Source organism: Cyprinus carpio, chromosome B25 (assembly GCF_018340385.1).
Source record: "Cyprinus carpio isolate SPL01 chromosome B25, ASM1834038v1, whole genome shotgun sequence".
Lineage (NCBI taxonomy): Eukaryota > Metazoa > Chordata > Actinopteri > Cypriniformes > Cyprinidae > Cyprinus > Cyprinus carpio.
Window position 1 is genome coordinate 2,837,295 of NC_056621.1, and position 18,447 is coordinate 2,855,741.

General features: G+C 34.7%; 1 protein-coding gene across 1 annotated transcript in view; it reads right to left on the reverse strand.

Moving 5' to 3' along the window:
* Positions 1-18,447, reverse strand: part of itga11b (integrin, alpha 11b) — a 43,080-nt gene that overhangs the window by 11,399 nt on the left and 13,234 nt on the right. The window contains exons 4-19 of the mRNA XM_042753113.1: positions 18,015-18,106; positions 17,801-17,915; positions 17,587-17,714; positions 17,072-17,220; positions 15,380-15,524; positions 15,090-15,252; positions 14,866-14,936; positions 11,377-11,521; positions 10,691-10,839; positions 7,114-7,257; positions 5,761-5,964; positions 5,515-5,645; positions 3,026-3,192; positions 2,030-2,169; positions 331-441; positions 167-252 (exon numbers count right to left, since the gene is read on the reverse strand). Of these exons, the coding sequence (XP_042609047.1) occupies positions 167-252; positions 331-441; positions 2,030-2,169; positions 3,026-3,192; positions 5,515-5,645; positions 5,761-5,964; positions 7,114-7,257; positions 10,691-10,839; positions 11,377-11,521; positions 14,866-14,936; positions 15,090-15,252; positions 15,380-15,524; positions 17,072-17,220; positions 17,587-17,714; positions 17,801-17,915; positions 18,015-18,106 (2,140 nt within the window). The remainder of the gene's footprint in view (positions 1-166; positions 253-330; positions 442-2,029; positions 2,170-3,025; positions 3,193-5,514; positions 5,646-5,760; positions 5,965-7,113; positions 7,258-10,690; positions 10,840-11,376; positions 11,522-14,865; positions 14,937-15,089; positions 15,253-15,379; positions 15,525-17,071; positions 17,221-17,586; positions 17,715-17,800; positions 17,916-18,014; positions 18,107-18,447) is intronic.

An 18,447-nucleotide genomic window follows, 5' to 3' on the forward strand; every position in this document is an offset into this window, starting at 1 on the left:
TCCTTTTTGCAATGTATGAATTTAAGACTTTATACCCAATTTAAGACATTTTTAAAGCCTTAATTTATGAATTATGACTTTTTAAGACCCGCTGAAACCCTCCTTAAGGACTGAGGTCTTTCAATGTGCGAGAAAAAAGAGCTATTATATGCGTTTGAGGACAAACCTGCGATCTAATAGGTCAGAGCTGCTCTGCAGGACGAGGTTGGGAACACACTGGTCATCATTATCACAACCGTTCCAGAATGGTAGCTGGACAGAAAGAAATGTCATTTAGAAGGATGCAAGACAAAAGTGTTATCAGTATCTGTGTGTGTGTGTGTGTCTGACCTCTGACTGCAGACTGGTGGGCCACCCGTCGTCCAGCACCGGCCCTTCATCTGCGTTCTGCAGGCCTACATTAACACTGAAGATCAGGGGGTGTGTGTAATCTGTCACTTCCTGTGTAAACAGACAGTAAGATACCATTTCAGCACTGCAAAGATGGTTTTTGTTTTCCAGTACAAATACCTAAACATTCCTAAATCAAGATATTTACTAAAATATCAAAATAATTAATGAATATATATGTTTAGTTTAAAACATTGGTTGGTAGTTTTTTTGTTTTTTAGCATACAGTAAGTGTACTAGTTTTTTCACTAAATTTTTGTGAGAGTCTATATTTTTTGTGTAAAAATGTGTATTGATTTTGAGTATTTTATTTATTTTCCATATTGCACAAGCATTAATATTCTTAAAAATGAACTAATATTTATAAATATTAACACATGTGATCATCAAATATGAAATAACTACTAGTGGGGTAGAAACTGATAAATATTAGCTGTAAATGTGAATCAAGAGTGACAGGAGTGGACATTTCTAAATCAAGACATTTTTATTGCATATTATTACATAGTCCTCTGGAATATTTGAATCTGATTGGTTAATTGCAGCATTGGACAACATTTGTTTTTGTGAATCATTACAGTCATCCAGTCTTCAGTGTCAAATTTTCCTTAATAATTCATTATAATGTGCTGGTTTTCTGCTCAAAAAAAAAAAAAAAAAAAAAAAAAAAAAACTGATTATTCTGGTTATTTTCAGTGTTGTAGTGTTGCAGTTAATATTTTTGTGGAAACTGTAACACGTTTTCTTTGAAAGTTCAAAAGAACAACATTTATTTAAAATTTTAAAATATAAATCTTTTATATTTTTTTAAATTATCTTTGTTTTTAATTTCTATTCTATTTAATTTATGTTTTGTGTGAAGTTGATGTTGACTTTATTTTAGTATGGTGACGTATTTCCAACTAAAATGGAATATTAAGTAGAAGGCGGGGTTTTATTTTTGAGCTCCTCCTCTAATCTTTCACTCGCATGTAAACTAATGGTTGAAGGGGCGTGGTTAAGCAAATTCTGCCCAAGCCATGAAACTGATGTCATCAGAGCAGGAGTGCCATTCCGGAGCCGAAGCAAATGATCAGATTTTGATTAAAGATTACCAAGACATACAATTTTTTTTCAGAGGATTAACTTGCACGGATTAATTGTTCACTTTAAGACTAACAATGTGCACTAACAAAATCAATATTGTAAATTTTGATTTCATGGGGACATCCTTGCAGAAAAATTCACTTCTTGCAAAAAATAAATAAATAAATAAATAAAAAAGCAAGTGCAGGAACTTGCTACTGCCAATGCATGAGTATTTAAGACATACTGCTGCTGCACAAATAGCATATAAAATAACCCATAGCAGATCTATGCAGGTGGAGCTGGGGAAGGTGGAGGGTTTCAGAGAAACTCTGAAAGCGCGCTGCAGGAGTCTCAAGTGAATGCTACAGCAATATAAATGCAAGGCAGTAAGCACATTCACTGCAGCATGAACCAATTAGCCTGTGCCAAGTCGTTTAACTCTCTGAATATCATCAGTTACATTAACAACCGTCAGCCTGCGCCATCTAGAGTTTCTAATAGATTCATTAATAAAGAGCTGAAATGGATAAAAGCGACTGCAGTGTGAATACATGTACAGAAAGTGGCTCACATGAACATGGAAATACACTTGCTGGCAGTAATCTGAGTCCGTCCGCAGGGTGACGTCTCGGGGCTGCGGCTCTTCAGTGCTGTCCAACACGGCTCTGGGGAAATAGCCATTCTCCTCGAAACCAAAGCTGTACCTCAGCGCTGAACAGAAAAACAACATCTCAATGTCAACAATAGCAACATCCCTGTTTATGCACCCGTTTCCAAATATATAGTTATTTTACAAGAGCAAACCCGGTTCGTAATGCACCTTACATTCTTAAAATGTAAGATTTTATTTTATTTTTTTACAGCAGTGTCATAGAAGAGACATTTTTGGTTCCACAAAGAACCATTCAGTCAAAGTTTCTTTAAAGAACCATCTATTTCTTACCTTTTTATAATCTGAAGAACCTTCTTATGAAACAGAAAGGTTCTTCATATGTTAAAGGTTCTTTATGGAACCATTTAGACAAAAGACATCGTGAAGCACCTTTATTTTGTTGGAAGTGTTGGGAACAAAGCCAAATTTAAGCCATTTTAAGCCACTTTTGGGTATTCAGATTTGGATATTTTTAAGCGACATTCTGCTAAGCATCTCCTTTTGTGTTCTGCTGAAGAAATCGGAAGAATAAATGACAGACTTTTAATTTTTGGAGAAACTATAGCCAGCACGGTGAATGCTATCTGTCTGTTTGTGACTCTCAGACACATTTATGTTCTGTCCTGATCTGATAAGTTCCAGATGGGAAATGTAGGGGATGCCTGACACTGTTTTATGATGATTTCCAAGGACTCCTCTCGCTCTAAATGCAGGGATTAAAGTGTTTTCTCTTTGGCTGGAGGCTTTATGCATTAGGAAAAACTGTTCTGATGTATTAAAGAGTGACCTTTCGAGCAAACATCTGAAAGACATTACTCACAGGCACAGGACGCTGGAAAATACAACGAATTTATCATTCAGCCATCTGATTGGTCAGTCATTTTTCAGGATTGCAGATAGAGTCCAGTTACATACCGACTGTTTTTGGATCTGTGATCGGTGTCCGTGGCGTGATGTTCAGGCAAACGGTGGCCAACATACACGACACCTCTCGACCCCCTCGGATGCAGTCTTTATTAAAAACATTGATTTTCGAAGGCTCAAAATGAATGCTGATCCCCACGCGGACGACACTGCGAGACCTGTTTGAAAACACATGAAGTTATAAAACTGCCTCAGAAGAATTCAGGAGATATCATTTTTGTTTCTCCTAAAATCCCAAACGAGAAATACAGTACAAGCTGAAAGAGATGAAACAATGTTAACACATATTAAAAATATAGAGATAAAGATCTTTTGAGAATTTGACGAGAAATATTTGAGTTCATGTTGAGATTACAATGGTCTTTTCTGGAAGCAAGAGACTTTTATTTTTGTTTGTTTATCTCCATTTAATCATACTGCTGTCTATGAGAAACAATTATGACAGTATTAAAGAGACTACATTTGGGATTTTTTCCTCCATGTGATACCAAGATTATTATCATTAGCTACAACTTCAACCATTAAGAAAATTACTTGAAATAAAAAGTTAAATGAAACAAAGATTTAAAGAAAAACTTTTAAAAAAAACCCACATTTTAACTATATATTAAACAGTTTTTTTTTTCAGCTAGTTGCCATTGTGACATTTCTCATTTTCATTTAATTTAACTTGATGTAATAAAATAACAACTGAAATAACAATTCATTTAATCTATATAAACACACCTTAAAACTCACAACAAAATGACTAAAACTTGAAAATGAAAATATTTAAAAATCTAATTCTAAAAATCTACTAGAATAAAACTGCTTTATACAGTCACATCTATTTACTGTGCATTTGAATATTAATGGAATTATAGTGTATTATAATAATACTTTGTACAGTATTTTATATATTTTTATTTTCACAAGTGATGATGGCTGTTACGTGTTGGGTATGCAAAACAAAGCACACAAAGAAGGAGTATAAATAAAGAGTTATTTTAATAATCCACAGGAGAGAAAGGGCACAACCAAACAAATCCAAATGAAGAAAACATCAATAGCGGACAAAGAAACAATGGAGAACACAGACTTTAAATACTGGGAACGTAATCAGGGAGAAACAAACAGGTGTGGGGCTAATTAATCAAAAACCATGGAAACTAATTAGGCAGGATGTGACAATGGCTCAAGCCACCAATGTTATCTTAGTATCATTGAGATCCAGTTATATTTTTAAATTATGATTTTTTTTAAATTAATCTTAAAACTATATATATATATATATTTACAGTACAGGTCAAAAGTTTGGAAACATTACTATTTTTAATGTTTTTGAAAGAAGTTTCTTCTGCTCATCAAGCCTGCATTTATTTGATCAAAAATACAGAAAAAAATGTAATATTGTGATATATTATTACAATTTAAAATAATTGTTTTTAAATTTATTATACTTTAAATTATCATTTATTTCTGTGATGCAAAGCTGACATTTTTAGGATCATTATCACATGATCCTTTAGAAATCATTCTAATATGATGATTCATTATCAAAGTTGGAAACAGTTCTGCTGCTTAATATTTTTTCAGAACATGTGATACTTTTTTAGGATACTTTGATGTTAAAAAAAAAAAAAAAAAAAAAAAAAAAAAAGAAGCTATGTTTTTAAAATATAAATATTTTTGTAACCAAATAACAATACTACAGTATTTGGGTCAGTATTTTTTTTTCTTTCTTTTTTTTAAATAAAATCGATACTTTTATTCAGCAAGGATGTGTTAAATTGATAAAAAGTGATAGTAAAGAAAATATATTATTAGAATATATATTATTAGAGTTTTTTTTTATTTTGAATAAATGCAGTTCTTTTTAACCTTTTATTCATCAAATATATTAGACAGCAGAACTGTTTCCAACACTCATAATAAATCAGAATATTAGAATGATTTCTAAATGATCAGTGTGATAGACTGGATGTTACATGTGACACTGAAGGCTGGAGTAATGATGCTGAAAATTCAGCTTTGCATCACAGGAATAAATTATTTTTTTAAAGTATATTCAAATAGAAAACTATTATTTTAAGTTGTAATAATATTTCACAATATTACTTTTTTTTCTGTATTTTTGATCAAATAAATGCAGGCTTGATGAGCAGAAGAAACTTCTTTCAAAAACATTAAAAATAGTAATGTTTCCAAACTTTTGACCTGTACTGTATATTAATTTCAGTTAAAGTTTAAGTACTTTAGTTGTGTCTGTTTTTCAGTTTTAGTTATTTTAGTAAAATTTTTGTATCAAGTTTAGCTAAATGAAAATGAAAAATGTTGCTTTGGCAACTAGCTGAAAAATAATTTGTTTTTTACGGTTTTATTTTTACTCAATTATAATAACCCTGTAAGACACAGCTCTGGAAATAGGTGCTAGGTTAAGCTATCGGTTCGTAAGTATGACTCTTAACTTAACCTGCCCCATGTGAAGTGTGTAGACTCACCAAAGCAGAACTGCAGCGCCTAAAGCGCCCACGGACAGATCTATGAGCTCATCTCCATTCACATCCATCATCCCATGCACACTGCGGCCAAAATAACGCAGACCTGGAAAGATGTCACCAGCGGCTATTCTCTGAGATGAGTGACAAGAATTAAAGATGCAAAAGGTAATTTTCTGTATTTTGGCTTGACTGGAATGCCATTTAATCATGTTTATTAAATATCAGTGACTCCCAGTTGAGTCTTACCTGTTTGTATTTGGGTTGGATGCTGTTTTGTTGGCCGTAGAAGAGATAGATGGCTCCCTTGTGATTGTCCTCCAGTGGAGCACCCACCACCAGCTCACTGAAGCCGTCGCCATTCAAGTCCGGAAGAGTGGACATGGCCGCGCCAAACCGAGAATCATGGGTCTTTTCTGATGGTCCAAGAGTCCCATCTGGTATAAAAAAGCCCTGCGGAATAAACAGAGAAAGAAAAACAAGAAAATATTCATTAAATTGGCTGTGTTTAGAATCAAATACTAGTATACTAACCTTAAGCATGCAACAATGTTGTCGCATGACCTCGTGGCATGCAAACCATCTCAGACATTTCTTTGAGGTTCATATTTTTGTTAAAATAATCAGTTGATCCATTATAATCAGTGATGCGGTCTATACTGGATGCGGCGCGACACGACAAATCCCCGACAGTAAACTGCTGCCTCATACGGTTTATGACATACTGACACAAAGTTCAAATGATTTGCAACGCTTGCTTTGTCACATCCATTGTGAACAGCCTCAAGCTGTTGGTTTATTTCAGTAATTTATTATTATTATGTTTTTGGCTAGTAAAAGTTATGAATGGCCGGTAACTTAAAAGTTATTTAAAGGTTAAATTTAAACCATGAATATAATATAATATAATATAATGTAATGTAATGTAATGTAATGTAATGTAATTAATTTAATTTAATTTAATTTAATTTTAATATATTTAATTTAATTTAATTTAATTTAATTTAATTTAATTTAATATAATATAATATAATATAATATAATATAATTTAATATAATATAATATAATATAATATAATATAATATAATATAATATAATATAATAAGTGCTGTCAAACAATAACACAGCACTAATCCAAAATAAAAGTTTTTGTTTATGTAATATACAGGTATGTGTGTGTACTATGTGTGTTTATTATGTATAAAGACACACCAATACAGAATATATTTTGAAAATATTTACATGTATATATTTATATTCATATAAGTCATATTATAAATAAATATTTTCAATATATCAACATATATTTATTAAATATATACATGCATGTGTGTGTGTGTGTGTGTATACATAAATATACATAGTACACAAACACATATTACTGTATGTACACAAAAACTTTTATTTTTGATGCGATTAATCAAGATTAATCATTGCCCAGCACTAAAAATATATAGAATTTATTCTGCTGTGGCGCTGTAGATTCAGCGAGAGTTGTGTAAACAAGTGGTGTATAATGAATACACTTAATCATACACAGTCTTTCTGTGAACAAGTACTCTTTAAGAGTGATGATGGTGTTGTGTTTAGGATGTTGTCACCTGTAAGCTGATGGTGTAGATGTAAACTCTGCCTTTCTCCCATCCTTTGTAGAAGTACATGGGAGCTCCGACAAGTAAAAGATCCGTCAATCCATCGTCATCCAGATCAATCGGTGCCAGCTCACTTCCATAATACGATCCGATCTAGAATTCACCAAAACACAGTCTGTGAGCATCTGACATGCACATACGTTAGGCCATAGTCTATGTATAGGTTTTGGGTAGTTTCTAGATGGTATTAACAGGGCTGCCAACTTTTGAGTTCAACTTGGAGTGAGATTTCCCAAGTGGGGTAGTTTGGGGGGGAAATATTTTTTCGTTATTTTGCACAGTTAGAATTGCAAAATATGTGGGACAGCGTTGCTATTGAGTGACTATATTGTATTGCAATAGGTAACACTTCAATTTTAATGTTGAATCAAAACAAGTTAGTACATAATTTATGATTCAAATGGTTTAATAATAGAATTTTGTTATGGTTACACTTGAATTGGTTACAAAATAGATGAAGGATGGTAAAACATAAACCGTTAATTGTACCCAGCTTGTATGTAAAATGTTACCTGATTTAAAAGAGAGAGAGAGAGAGAGAGAGAGGCAGAGAGAGAAAGGGCAGAGCCCCAAGAAGAGAGTGCCTGGGAAAGAAAAGAGGCAGCAAAAGGAAGAGACAGAGCAACAGTTACAATCTTCTTTTATCCCTTCCTTGACCATGTGACTAAAAACCAAATGTGAGACATTCAAACTGACCAGTCAGCAGATTAATGAATCAAAAAATCAAAGTAGGCACACCACAGCTCCAGGAAATTAAAATTTGTCAATATATTTACTGACAGATAACTCGAAGCTTACTGATATAAAAATCATAATTAAACTTTATTTGGAGTACGACTTCTGCATTATGCACATTTCTTAATATTAAGTCTAAAACGTGTTTTAATTTCACTTTTGATGAAGATTGATTGATCTTTGAAAAATATCGGTCTTAAAAGACAAAATATTTAAAGTGTACCTGAAGTGTTCTTGCAATAGTTCCACGTAAGCACAATCAAATCTTTAATTGTACTTCAGCACTACTTCCGCACAATTAAAGTGAATTAAGTACAAAATTAGTAGTTCCAATTTAGCAGAATTTAAGTGTGTCAGTTTAGTATACTAAAAGAACAATTGAAGGGCATTTTATTAAGTACATACATATGAAAATATATTTGTAGTATACTTAGCATGAAATAAATGTATTTTAAATACATTTTAAAAGTATATCTATTTTTCACTAGGGTATATTAAGACCATGCACTTTACTGTCAGATGGACAAATAAACCAGTTTAAAGTTTTAACATTTTAATCTATAGCCTGTTTTTCTGTTGCATCAATGATGGAAGACACATTGTGCGGCAGGTTCTTCTGAACTTGCATTTCAACCCTGAAAGTTCCTGCCGGCTTTACAAACACAAGAAAACAGGAGACACACTTTATCACATTCCCGTCTAAGTGCTTTCCTGAGGGCTCATACAAATGGTCTAGTGCATAACAGGTTGATGGCTAAATGAATGTTGTGGTCGGCGACTGGCAGCATTTGAAACAGTAAGCGTTTATTGTGTGCATTCACTGCAGGCCATGCATACACACACACACACACACACACACACACACACACACGTGCAGATGAGATGCACATGGGCTGCAGAGACGCCTGCCCATCTGGAGCGGGTGACTGAGTCTAGACCTTCACACGCTGTCTCCTGTCCACACACATGGTCCGCATTAATCTACTGATGTTTCTCTCCAATCAAACACGCCACCGTTTGAGAGAGAGGAGGTATGATGGAAAAATGCAGACAGATGGATTAAGGAAGCAGTCAGGGTAAATATTCAGCATTTAGACCAAGTGCACACTACTTCACTCACTAAACAGCTGTGGTACTTTTACATGCACTATTTCATGCAGATTAGCTCTATTATAGATTATTGACAAGACGGCACTATTTTCATGAAACTATTAACAAGGGAAAGCAGGCCGTGAATGGAATGTTGTTTAAAAGATTGTGGACGTTTTGTTCTGATAATGGCAGGAGTAATTTATCAAAAGATGGAGAACAACATTATAAAAAGGCTGTTTGTTTGCACTGACTCATGGGCTTTTTCATTTTTGCAATTTTATGGTTTTCTGCCGGTCGTTGCCAAGGCATAGGTGTATTACATAGGTGTAGAAAGTCTTACATTTATTGTCATGGCATTAAATGTTATATGAAATGAATATCTATAAATATCTACCAATGGTTTGTATGCCAAAAACATCTTGTCAGGTATAGAACAAGAATCATTAGATGACATTAAAAGACTCTATTTAAGGATCATTTTAAATCTTTACCAATCTTTGCAACTGTCCTTCAAACCACTATTTTACCCATTTGTCAGCAATAAGTTTTTAATAATTTAAAATATAATAAAATTTAGTATAAATTTTGTATTTAGTATTTTGTATTTAGCATGTGGCAGTAAAATTGATACATTGTGACATTTTATTTTCACAGAAGTTATTAGAAACATTGAAGTAGATACTTTATTTGCTCTCTCGCTCTCTCTCTCTCTCTATATATAATAGTGCTGTCAAATAATTAATAGTGATTAATCGCATCCAAAATAAAAGTTTTTGTTTACATATACACACATGCAGTATATATTTTGAAAATATTTATATGTATATACATTTATATATACAGTATTATTTATATATTTTGTATTTATATATACATTATACATATAGGCAGTATACACACATATATTATGTAAATAAAAACTTTTATTTTGGATGTGATTAATCGTGATTAATCGTTTGACAGCACTAATATATATATATATATATATATATATATATATAGATATATATATATCTAATATAAATATACACATGTAAATACATGTAAATATTTTCAAAATATATACTGTATGTGTGTGTATTTATCTAATGAATATAGACAGCACAGATTATATATTATGTAAACAAAAACTTTTATTTTGGATTCGATTAATCGCTATTAATTATTTGACAGCACTATAATCACTTTATTTTTTACTTTTTATCTTATGTCATTTTGCTTCTCAAGTAAATATATCTTGATCTTAAGAATATTTAAGATATTTGCACTGGACAATGAATAAATTACTGAGGAGGAAAATCCTTTTTTTTGTGCTGTTGCCAATTTATCGTAGTGTCTGTAAGTACTCTCTCAAGTGTGCACACTAGAAATCTTGGCAACAGGCAGGTGGCTACAATTTGGCACTTACATAAAGTACCAAAAAGTATTATGGTACTGCCATGCATGGCTCAAAAATAAATATTTATACTTAGTCTGCCAATATTTTCACTGGCACCACTACAAAAAATAGTACATTTTTAATGTTCATATGCCAAACAGATATTTATTTCTTCATTTATAATAATAATATAATAATAAACATTAATATAAGTTTTTAATTTGTAGTAAGCCTCAATGTTGACCCCTGCCATGTTCGGTACCACGGTATTCGTGGAAGTACCACGTACTACTTGGAAGTGAAGTGTGTACTTGGCTTTACCTGCTGTCCGTACAGTGAGTACAGTATGGTGAGGTTGCCACTGTTGGTCAGTGTAAAGATGACAACTTTCCCCGTGTGGTTGAATCGAGGAGCTCCAGCGACATACAGCTGACCGTGTTGAGCCGAGATGACTGATGACACCATGTACCCTACAAACAAGTGTCAATTTTATACATTATACACACAGTAGATATGATAAATATTGCCTACTGGCTTACATAAAATACACAATTCAAAAAAGCATTAATAAAAAAAAAAATTTGAGACTAGTTATGAAACTTGCATGTATTTTCTTCCTAATTTGGTGCTGGTTAGTTAAGTAGACATAAATGTCTTAAAATTAGTCCATGCTATGAAAGACCTATGATAGCTTGCATGGGGAACAGACTGAAATTTATGTCTTTATTCATTGAACATGTTTCTTTTTGTACCTAATGAATACAATGCATGCAAAAAAACAATGCCGTTTAGTGTCATCGACATCCAATCTGGTGCAACACATCTTCATTTGGTGAGTTTTAATATGTGGATGCATAAATTAAACTGTTAATGAACATTCTTAACCATTTCTTTTATGTTCTACAGAAGAAAGCCAGTCGTTTTTGAACTTGAGGGTGAGTATATATTCTTTTTTGTCAGTCATGGAATCAGATCCTCATTTGGTACTGACCAAAAACGTTTCTTACCCAGATATGCTCCATGGTTCTTCAGCTCCTCTGGGAACTCTTTCATGTACGAGGACTTGGGTGGGATGACTTTACCCTGACGGGTCTCTTTCAGAACAGCTCCGTTCCAGTCATATGCCCCAACGGCACCAACCAGAATACCATCCTTTGAGAGAATGGTTTGCATCTTTAGTTGTTTACATTTACTTTTAACATAAACCACTGCACTTTTATGAAAGGGAAATGCATCTAGTGTTGAATCAGAGATCTGGGTTCATGTACCTGCAGTGAGAACTCAGTGAGTGTTATGGGATGATGACTAATGGCCTGGCAGTGACTTCAGCAGTATAGAGAATGCAAACAGAGAGATTTGCCAAACCTCTCCTGCACCGATCCTAGAGCTCCTGCCAAAATTCTGCACTGCATTAACATCTGGGACTTTAGTATTCAAATAAATAAAGAAACTGCCCATTCCCAACCAATACCACCACTACACTCAAATACGCTCGGTCATACTGTAGTCCTACTCCAGTTCAGATTCACAGTCAGACTGAATTTCCAGTACTAACCAACTAAATGAATGACCCATGCACAGCTCAACGGCGCAATGCTAGAAAGTTTTAAGAAGTTAAGGGAATTGCAAGCAACAGTTGCATTGTGTTATTACATAATTTATGTTATATTACAGTATTTATTCATATTTCAAATTAGCTTTAATGTTTCCATTAATTTGTTCATTTAATTTGTAATTGTATGTGCTTTGTCAATTTGATTCATTTTGTTTTAAATTTTTTAGCTTTAACTTTATTACAGTATTAATTCATTTATTAAACTAGCTTTAATTTTTATATTTTCAATTTTCATTTTAAGTTTTAGCCATTCTTTTAAGGTTACTTGTCTATTAAATGTATATATATTTATATTTAGCTTACATTTGTTTTTATTTAAGTTTTAGGTTTAGTAATTTCAGTTTTTCTCCAATGCAACATTTCTATCTTTAAGTTTTTTCATCTAATATTAACATTTTATTTTATTTCAGCTTTATTTTAATTACTGATATATATACATCAAGTTTTTTTATTTATTTATTTTTTTTAACAATAGCAACCCTGTTACAACAAAATTGTTCTGGGTGGTTGCTAGAGAGTTGCTATGCAGTTTCTAAGGTGTCCTGAGGGGGGTTTAACATATTTCTATACTGTTACTTAGTGTTTTGGGTGACTTCTTGGAGTAATTTTTAGGGTGTTGCTATGAGATGGCTTACTGTCCCAAGTCAAAAGTGTCAATTTTTTTTCCCGTTTTAGTAGATTTTTTTCACAGGTTTTTTTTTTTTTTGTAATTTAATAGTTTAATTTTCCAACATGCATCATTCTTCAAATGTCTGTTTTATATCAGCCTACAACAGTTGTCTGAGTTTTCAAGCATGTAGCAAACCATGAAAGTCTTAGGAAGTAATATTAACCACAGAAAACCGCTATTCTAACCACTATTCTAAAATCTTGAAAATGCCAGTTCGCTCCTGCTGTTTGGACTATAAACTGAACAGCTTTGTAGTGACAATTGGCTTAGCAAACAACACTAATAATATACTACACAAACTATATTCTCCAAGAGGAAGACTCAGTCAATTTGCAGTTTAATGCAAAGGAGAGATATTTTCCATAAAAACGGTGGTCATGTCAGGGATCTAGTCCACCCTTTGTGATTAAGCAGACAGAAAAGTCTCCGCGAGTGAGAGCAGCAGTCATCTGTGAGTCTGACTGAAGGCCTAAAACTCGCTGCGTTCACTGCCAGTTTTCTTCATGCAATGTCGACGTGGACACTTTGACAGAGTTCCATGGCACATTTGCACAATAAACTCTCTCCAATACACTCTGTGTGTTGTTCCATTCGCTTTTTATTAGTGGTGCTTGCAAAGGCAAACCCCTGAACAAACCCTTAATCCAGAGTATTAAACTTCAGTAAGTAACTTTTGTGCTAAAGAGATAAATAAATAATGCCTCAAATTGTGTGGATTATTGAGGAAAACACTAGCAACCACCCAGAACACCTAGCAACCTTCTAGAAATGGTGCAACGATGCAAATTCAGAAATAAAATAATTTTGAATTTGTCTTAATGTCTTAACAAATTGGCAACAGTTTCAATAGTTAAATATAGTTAGGTAAAATTTTACCATTTAAAATGTAATGTTATTGTGACTCTGTCTTTGCTCTTTAATATTTTGCAGATGTATAAAGAGGATAATTAATGTAGTGACTATGTTTTATTGTCATCAACATGAGCTCAAACATGGATCCATTTCAGCATTTTGAGCACCAATAACTAATAATTTCTGAGACCACTTGGAGTAGCAATACTTGCTGAAGTCCCTCATTGTGTGCTAATGTCAAACTCTATTGGAATCAATTGCAATTACTATTTGCATGACACACTAGGTCTTTTGAGTGATCCAAATCAGTCACTTATGAGAATTTATTTCATTTTCGTTTTTGATTCTATTCAGTTTCATCTATTTCACCAATGTAGACACATGACAGCAAGGCTATGGAACAGAGTTTTTCTAGGCCGGGTGAAATCTAGTATGCCATGTCTATGTCAGCGGCCCAAGCTAATAAACCAACTTCCAAGCATCTTATTTCCATCTGATTAGGATTTATTTAGTGCAGTCTTGATGGATGCCGAACTCTTTTCCTTATAAAAAAACAAAAACAAAAAACAAAGTCATTCCTTTAAAAACATTTGCAGCCACAAGCAAATAAGGCCTTGACAAATACAGTCACATGTATAAGTGTGCACATAAAACACAAGGGCACGTGTGTGAGAGTGTTTGTGTGAGGGTTCCTCGCTCGAGGAGCCTAATTCAACAAAACCATATGTGTTCTCTGGACCTCGTTCGCTGGGAGAAGTCAAGAATGAAAAAAAGAAAAAAACTTTCCGAGACGTTATCTCCCATCTCGAATTGCCACTGTCAAGAGCGGTTCCTGGAATCCAGCAGTGAAAGTTATGAATATTTTTTTTATTTTTCTTTGGGTAAGTTGTCCTTCATCGAACACAAAAGGAGCCCCAGACCTTCAAACCCCTCTCTCCTGCACAGGATTACTCAAACTGAGAGGGAAAGGGTGGAAAATAATCTTCCCTCAGAAGACGGTCTAAACTGTTTTCATGCCGCTCACAGCATGTGGAGCGGCTTCAAACATAAACAAGCCTTATTTTAATTGAAAGAGTGGCGTTTCATGCTTCTGTCGGGCCCTAAAAGGACGTGCCTCAGGTTTGTTTTCCCATGGGCAATGAGGGGTAAACGAATCATTCTAGTGACTCTTTATTTTGACTGATTCTCTAGTTTCTGCTCCAGGCTAATGGAAGAGCTTCAAACTCAATCACAGAGGGCAAAGAGCAAAATAACAGCATTTCATGCACCTCGCTGGGGACGTAATATAATTCTCCGCACATTAGCGCTGTTGTCAATATTTATATTTCTTCTGTTTGGAACGGATGAAGACGCACTCACCTCTACGATATGTGAGGAGAATCCAGCTTGAGACATCTGCAGACCAAAGGCCGTACCGTTCTGGTTGGTGCCTGCAGAAAAGTCAAAAAAACACTAAGAAAACTAGACTGTGGTGGTAACAGTGCAAACATCACTGCAGTGATGCTAATGTGCTAATTGCATGTTGCTGTGTGGGATATGGTTTAAATATGAGATTATGATTATGTGTATTCATTGAGCTCTACCCTCCAAGCTGAAGATCTTCTCTCCCAGAGCATCGACGATATCCTTGAGGGCAGACTCATCAGTGACGCTGAAGAAGTGCTCCTCGGGATCGGTGGCGATGAACTTGATTTCCCTCAGAAAAGCTTCAGGATTGATCCCTCGCCGATTATAGTAGCCAAGAACCTGGAACGGAACTGGAATATCTGAACTATGCTCACCTGTTCAACTATCTGAGTCACATGAGCGACGGAGAAGAGTAAACCTGAACAACACATCTGGAGGATTCTACTGGAAAGAGGCATTTACTCACCGCGATACCATACAAGGTGATATTATCCTTCTCACTTTCCTCCACGACTTTCCGTAGGTTTGGGCTGTCGTGAGATTCTCCATCAGTAATGACAATCATGACTTTCTTGGCGTCTGGGCGACCTCCGTGTTTGAATGCTTGTGTTCTGTTATAAATACACACATAATTACATGTGCTGGGTAGATTACTTACAAATTGTAATCCGTTACTGATTCCAAAAGCGAAACAAAATTGAAGTTAGTAACGTAATCCATTACATTATGCATTTTAGGTAATATAAAAAACTACTTTTAGATTACTTTTGACCTATCTCATTTTTCACATTGATTTAAATAGGATAATCTCGTACAGTATTGATATAAAAATACAAAGAAAGAAAATATATTTCATTAATTGTTGTTAACAAGTTAGTGAGTTGAATGAAAGCTTATTTCCACCAGAATACAAACATAAAAAAGGCAACAAACGTTTTATCTCACAATTATGACTTTCTTTTTACAATTGTGAGTTCATGTCTCAGAATTAAAGGGGTCACATGATGCGATTTCAAGTTTTCCTTTCTCTTTGGAGTGTTACAAGCTGTTTGTGTATGGATAAGATCCCTGAAGTTACAAAGACTCTCAAACCCAAAGAGATATTTTTTTTTTAAAGTTAAGACACGTCCACGCACTCCTAAAATGCCTCATTTAAACACGCCCCCACATGTCTATGTCACTGTGTGGGAAGATTTGCATAACATCGCCCAAATGTTCATGCAAAGAAAGAAGGCGTGACTTTGATTCTCGCTGTAGTATTGTTGCTGCCACCATGTCGTGGAGATCTGTGTGTTTCGTTTCAAAGTGAAACTACTTTGTTTGGCCTTCCAAAAGAGGACTAAACTAGAAATCATTGATTAAGTTGTATTTACAACACTGTTCCAGAACAGTTCAACCCAAATATTCGTGTGTGTGCAACGCATTTAACAGAAGACTGTTTCCTGATCCTGGGAGAGTAGCCTACAGTGCCGGCTGTTCTGACTCACAACCTGTAAGTATATTTTCATATTTAAAGGATTTGCCACTGATGATTCAAACATGAGTTTTGAGCAGTGTAGAGTAGTGTTTGTTGTTTCTCCGATCACAAATGTAGACAAATGGTTTTATGTTTACGCGGTGCAATACGCAACGCAATACAACGCATAAAAATACAGTATAAGTCATTACAATCAGTAATTATGTCCCCAATGGATGCAGCAAATGCCTCGTTTGTAATGGGTTTTAATGGTAAATGTGAATTAAGTTATCAGAATGTGCTCAGGTCAGGTGTCCAAAACTTTTTAGGGGAAAAACAGAATTGCATGTTGTAAAGTCAGAATTCTAAAAAAATGTCAGAATTGTGAGATAAAAAGTCACAGGTACCATTCCTTTTTATTTTTTTTAATTATGTAGCTAGAAAAAGTCAGAATTGTGAAATGTACTGTAAACTGAGGTTTAGTCTAGATGTAAATTAGCAGTTGAGAGTTTATATCATGCAATTGTGAGATATGAACTTGCAATTCCGGTGGAAAACAATTATGAGATAAAGTCACAATTATCTTTTTTTTATATATACTTTTTTATTCCATGCTGTAAATAAGCTTCCATATATTCCATTGTTAATAATGATGCACATTTAGTGAAAGTTAGTGAATAGCAGACAAACACGCCACTGTACCGAGCCACACTGATCGCGAGAGCCGTGCGTGTTTCCTCGCCGCCTCGCTGGTCAATATTCTTAGCTGCTGCTACAACCTCCTCAACCGTACGGAAATCATCCAGCCGAAATTCGTTCACCACTCTCTCACCGTACTGGACCACCCCAACCTGGACAACAGGACACAACACCTGGTGAGATAACTACTGTATGCTTTTACATGTCATATTCTTGTGAAATGATGTTGTTCAACTAAATAACTGGAATGCATCAAACCAAAAAATAAAATCGCTAGAAAACATTTAAAATATATCAAGGTATTTCTGCAATGCAACATGGTAGGCAGGGTGTTCTGAGTGGTTTTAATTAATATTCTGTTAATAATTCGGAAAGAATGATCAGATTAGTTTGCACTGTTTGACGAGTTCCTGAGCCTCAGGAGTACAGTGGGAAGTGCTGTTGTACAATCCAAACGATGCATAAATCAAAGTCAGAACAGTCCAAAACTGATTTTCCAGGTCATAATTCAGACGCACCTGGATCTGTCCCGGACCGACGTAAAACTTCTGTAGCACATTAATCAGAAAATCTTGAACTTCATACCAGGGGTAGATGGAGTTGGATCCATCTAACACAATCACTATGTCCATGTAGGTCTCGCATCCTGTGGAGAAACTGCTGCTGTCAATATGCATGTGATCTGCGATCCTTAATGAGAAGAATGTGGATCAGTGAAGAGTTTGGCTTTACTTTGAAAGGCTGGAGCGATGCTGTGTGTGAAGTCGAAGCTGCTGTTGACTCTTGAACAGATGCCTGTGCTGTAGTAGGAACTTCCACACTCATATGACCACAGCGGCCCACACGCCTAAAACACAGTCAGCATGAAACGCATTCTGGAGCCATTTTACTTCCGCACTTTAATGAAAAATTATGATTTTTTTTTTTTTGCCATTAAGCATATTACCACAAAGCTGTTGTCTTTTGGGTTGGATGCGAGAGTCATTCCCAACCTCATTTTCTCTTTGCGTTCAAACACGTTGTTCAGGGATACCTTTTCTAAAAACAGCCAAACGGCAAGAAAAAATTGAAAGAAGAATTACAAAATGTTTTGTTACATTACACCTTTTTTAAGCTTAAGGGGTCATTGGATGTAGAATTCACTTTTACATGTTGTTTGAACTGAAATGTGTGTTGGCAGTGTTTGCACTTCTCAAATCAAGTCGTTCTCAGATTCTTGGCTGTGTGACGTCACACAGACCCTGGCACCTCCCACGATTGTTGATTGACACTAGTGTTTTACCTTAGACCCGCCCTGAGCGAACTGTGAACAGTCCGCCATTGTTTCACCGCCAGAGCAGATGTAGACAAGAATGGCTCCTAAGAGATTGAGGTGTTTT